At 31.6% G+C, this 5,311-nt stretch overlaps 1 protein-coding gene across 1 annotated transcript; it reads left to right on the plus strand.

Moving 5' to 3' along the window:
* The first annotated feature begins 3,200 nt into the window (after positions 1 to 3,200).
* LOC130799605 (uncharacterized) lies at positions 3,201 to 4,711 on the plus strand. Its single transcript, XM_057662748.1, has one exon. It carries the CDS (start codon positions 3,274 to 3,276, stop codon positions 4,372 to 4,374), a length of 1,101 nt encoding a protein of 366 aa, XP_057518731.1. The 5' UTR covers positions 3,201 to 3,273; the 3' UTR covers positions 4,375 to 4,711.
* The last annotated feature ends 600 nt before the right edge of the window (positions 4,712 to 5,311 follow it).

A 5,311-nucleotide genomic window follows, 5' to 3' on the forward strand; every position in this document is an offset into this window, starting at 1 on the left:
AAAGAGGAAGAACAACAAATTTTCATGGGTTGAAGAAGGTTGAAGAAGATGAAGAGAAATGAGCAAATTATGTCAAAGTAAGGTGGGTTTTGAAAACAAATAATATATTTTCGTGGGTTTTGAATTTGCTATATGAATGAAGGCAGGATTTTATAAAAAAAATAGGGTATATGCTGCGGTTCAGCATATACCCTTTTTTTTGCCTAATTTTTCTACTACTTTTATGCTGCGTTTTTATAAAACCGCAGCATATGTTGCGCAGCATATAAAGCTTTTTCCACTAGTGATTGTATAATATAATTGTATTATAACGGGTCAATCTATAATAAGTTTTTTAACAAATCATGTGTTAAACTCCAACGGGTCGGGATATCTAACTATCAATATACCTTGTTTAATTCATAATGCTCACATAATTATTTGTACTTTCTCTTTACTTGTCCTAATGTATGCCACTTAACTATATTTCTTATGGATTTAATAAGCGGGTAAATTTTTTAATATCTTCTTGACAAGATGAGTTAATTAAATCAGTACAACATCGAATATGTAATAATAGACCACCTATGATAAAACAAAAAAACAAGTACGTCATATAAAAGCTCCATGCAGATAAGTTTTGCCGACACGTACTCTGTAGAACAAGAGATAAACTTATCAAGCAAGTTCTATTCCCTACGTATGTTTAATACTCTTGATTCTTGTCAACAAAAGTAAATTCAAATGTCAAATCTTTAATCTTTGTCAACAAAGACCCATCAATTTCTCTACTACTTACAAATTCCAAAAGTCAACTAAAGCTGTTGAAATGCCATAAACAAATACTATGCATATTAGATTATTATGTCTCTAGCTCCAAGATATCAAACCTGCAAATCGACTGAGTAGATATACCTCACGTAAAACAATAATGTATAGTTATAAGTGAAGATAGGCTTTCACAAACAAGGATAAGAGAATAATACAAAATCATTTGAAAACCAAATCCTAAAACCTTTGTGCGCATAAAGTATCTAATTGAGAGAATGCTCCATAACTCTATGGCTATGTGTGTTCGAGTAAAACTAATCAATACCTCAAATTCAACTCACCTCAAAACATAGCAAAGTTGTCTCCAGCTCAAAATATAATATCGTCGATTAAATCCACTTAAAAAGTCACCTTGTGTCTCTGCAAGTTAAAAATAAATATTTCAAATCAGCCAGCAAGTAGCTTAAGCGCCGAACATTTCAACTATCAAATCACTTCGCAGAGTTGATTCTTTCCCCAAACAATCCAAAATAAATACTAAGATTAATGTGAATAAAAGATTTACTTTACTTACATTCTTTTATATGTCGGAATGATATTATTTTGTTGGTTTCAGATCTTAGTGCTCTCAGTTATTGTTGACTTTATTTATCTCCTAATCTACCCCCTCTAGGACATATTCAAAGAACAAAACTACATAATCAGCTTACATTGAGTATGCATTTATATAGGTTAATTTTGTTATTACATTTATATAAGTATTTACTTCACTCGATTTCATAGTTTTATAAATCCTAAGAAAATGATTAGTGTCTTATTAATAGATTAATTCCCCTCAACACTGTTTAATCGAACCCTAGAGTTTAGCATCTGCAAGCATGCCAAGAAAGTTTCATCTTATCCGCATGTCGACTAGGGTTTTCATGATCAGAACATACACTCTCACTCGGGGACATAAAGAATGTCACTGCCTTAAATTAGTACTTTTCATGTGGGTGTTGTCCACATTCTACCCCTCATAGGTGAATTGATACGTTCAGTCCTGCTGGAAAAGATTAGATAGCATAATTTATAAAGTTTACATTTCTCTTATGACACCAATCTTTGACTTTTCTTATTGTCTTTTGCAAAAATCCTTCATCTTGTTATCATTTTCTACATTTGTTTACTTTTTTGAATCATGGCTCAAGAATAACGTTCATTTCCTTATTTCTTTTTTCTTAACTTAAATTTACTTTATAACAACATCACTTCATACTTGATTATAAATTTTATATAATCAAGATTTTAGAATTCAAATTATGTTCTCGTAGATTCTTCTTACCCAAGATGAGCAGAAGTGTTACATTTCCTACTAATGAGATTACATTGAAAACCCATAAAAGAAGTTCTAAGCATGTTAATACGATCAAACAGAAGAAAGGGAGGATCATAGCAGGTATGTCAAACAGATCAAGTCGAATCAATTTTAGTTTCAAGTTTTGTATAAATAGGTTAAAAAACCCCAGGTCGACTTTATTTCAACCAACAAACCCCAAGTTTTGTATAAATTTTATATAATCAATTGTTTATGCTATTATTTAAAATTTTCGTTTATAAGTTTCTTATTTTGTATTTAATATGAAAAATAAGAAAATATTAAATGAATTAAGTTTAGGTTATACTTATTGATTTAACTTGGAATAACTCGTTTAGTTAAATGGGTTATACAGGTTTGTTTCAGGTTTAAAATTTAAACATGAACCTAACACATTTAATAAACAGATCAAGTCGGGTTGACCCATATAATTAAATGGGTCAAAAATCTCAATCCAAACACACTTATTTTGGGTTATATTTAGGTCAGATTAGCAGGTTGGGTCAGCTTTCGTCAGGCCTAGACCATAGCCCTTGACCAGATTACTTAACTATTTATTTACTTAACTATTTATGTAATTAATTAATAGTTTTCACATTTTTCACACTAACTTAATTTTAACATTTTTTAAATATTTATGGTCTCCATATATTTATGTAATTTTTCACACTAACTTTGTTTTATGTAATTTTAAATTGATTATGATTTCTATTTTTTTTATTAGCTTTATTATTTAATAAAATATTATCTTCACCATCTAAAAATTTGAACCTACAACAAATAGGAATGTAAAATTTTCTAATTTTTTATACTTAGATATTTTTAAAGCTGAAAATTGGACGGTTTCCAATTGTTGTAATGAGTTGTGGGTCGATGTTGCCCCGTCTTGGCTTGTAGACACTTTGTAATCCAATTTGTATTTATCCGAGTCTTAGCCTACCCTTTCTTTCAAAAAAAGAAAATTAAATTAAATAAAAATAATTTTTTATCCCGTTCAATAAACACGATCAATTTAAAATCAACCCTACTTAAATAAATAAATAAATAAATAATAATAATAATAATAATAATAATAATAGCAACCCGATGCAAGGGTTTTGACAAGTTTAGCCGCTGCCCATACTTAAACCCTTGAATCTCATAGTTTTTACGCTCAAATCTCAACAATGGAGAATACAGGGCCGCCATCAACAACAAACTCAAAGGTTTCAACCCCATCTATCGAAAAAGCTGTTGAAGCTCTTCTCAAATGGAAAAATTCTTCTAAATCCCAATCAGAAAAACCCCAACTTCTTCCATCTGATGAATTTCTTTACTTGGTTCTTACTCTCAACAAAATTCCCCCAAAAAACCGCACAAACGCTCACAAAATCACTCTCCCAAACCCTATCTACACACCTGAAACCTCTGAGTTTTGCTTATTTGTTCATGACAGTATCTCTAAACAAGCTAAACAGAAGGTAGAAGAAGGAGGAATCCCAGTTTCAAAGGTAATTAAACTTTCAAAATTGAAGAAAGATTACAAAGCATTTGAACAAAAGAGGAAACTTTGTGATTCATATGACTTGTTTTTCGCTGATAAGAGGATTATCCCACTTCTTCCTAATGCTATTGGGAAGCAATTTTATAGGAAGAAGAAGATCCCAGTCCCTATTGAGTTGGGTAGGAATAGTTGGAAAGAACAGATTGAGAAGGTATGTAGCTCTGCAATGTTATATTTGAGTACTGGCACTTGTTGTGTAATTAAAGTTGCAAAAGCTTCAATGGAAAAGGATGAGATGATTGAGAATGTTGCTGCTGCTATTAATGGGATTGCTGAAATTGTTCCTAAGAAATGGGCCAATGTGAGAGCTTTTCATTTAAAGTTTTCTGAATCTTTAGCTTTGCCCATTTATCAGAAAGTGCCTGAATTAGGGTTAAAGATTAGTGGGTTGATTGCTGAAAGTGATGTAAATATTAAAAAGAAGAAGATTGTTTCGACGAATAAGGAAAAGGTAAAAGAGAAGGTTGGTACGAAGAAGGGGAGAATTCATGAGGTGATGTATATGGATAATGAAGATGCTGATGCAATGGTGGATCAGGATGAATCTGAGAATGAAAAGGATGAAAATGATGAAGTGGGTAAAGACGAAATTGTTAGCAAAAAGAGAAAGAAGGAAGAGGGGAAGGTGAAGAAAGGAGTTAAAGGTTTGAAAGAGAAGAAAAGCAAGGTTTTGCAAAAGTCTAACACTGAGAAGAAATCAAAGAAAAGCAAGAATTTGGTATAAATTTTCACTAAATTGCGATTATTTTCATATTTGAATTCAGTTGTGTTTTTCACTATTGGTCATAGAAAGGGTTTGGTGTTCTACACATTTGGATCTATCCTTAGAAGTTTCTAGTTAATTGGAGATTTGGTTCAAGAGAAAAGAACAATTATTGAGGAAGTTTAAATTTGGTAGTTTGATCTTCATGCTTTAAACATTAGTTATCTCTACATTTTAGTAGTTTTATTTTAATATATGCAGCTTTCTTTTCGTCTATGCACCTTACTTCTGATTATTGTGAGTTTCAAACTAAGTTATTTTGTATGTGAATGCCCCCTTAATCCCTTTATTTGGTGGAGATTATCTTTATTTATGGAAGACAATTACGCTAACTAACATGAGTGAGCAGTGTATGGAGGTAATTATCACTAACACAATGTTTGGACAGCAAATTATGAGATAAAAGGAAGTAAAGGGAAAGGAAAGGAAAGAAAGGAAAATGAGTGTATCTTTCCACTTTAGGAGAGATTGTATGCTTTAGTCTTAACAAAGTTTTTCCATGTTTTCCCAACAAACCCCTCCCCTTCAAGTACCTCCCCTCCCTTTTTGTTTTCCAGACAATGGATCCTACGTCCTTCCAAATCCCTCTCCTTCCTTTCCTCCATCTCTCTCTATTCAAACATAGTGTAAACTTACCTGTCCAAGAACGCAATTTTGGGGCTTAGAAAGTTTTCCAGTTTGCTATTAAGGTTTTTATAAGATGTTTTACAGAAGTGTTGAATTAATTTCTTTGTGCTGGTTGCAATTTGAAGAAATGAATTTACAATTTGCAATAGTAATATATCTTTTTGGCTTTCTAGATTCTTGCAAGAAATGAAACTGAATAATTCTTTGTTGGACTTGTTAATGGTGCACGACTGCCTTTGATTACTCATAATCCACTACTGTTTGGTGTAAA

This window comes from Amaranthus tricolor, chromosome 14 (genome assembly GCF_026212465.1).
Source record: "Amaranthus tricolor cultivar Red isolate AtriRed21 chromosome 14, ASM2621246v1, whole genome shotgun sequence".
NCBI lineage: Eukaryota > Viridiplantae > Streptophyta > Magnoliopsida > Caryophyllales > Amaranthaceae > Amaranthus > Amaranthus tricolor.

Coding starts and splice junctions, on each gene's coding strand:
- LOC130799605 (XM_057662748.1), top strand. CDS start 3,274: ATGGAGAATACAGGGCCGCCATCAACAACAAACTCAAAGGTTTCAACC.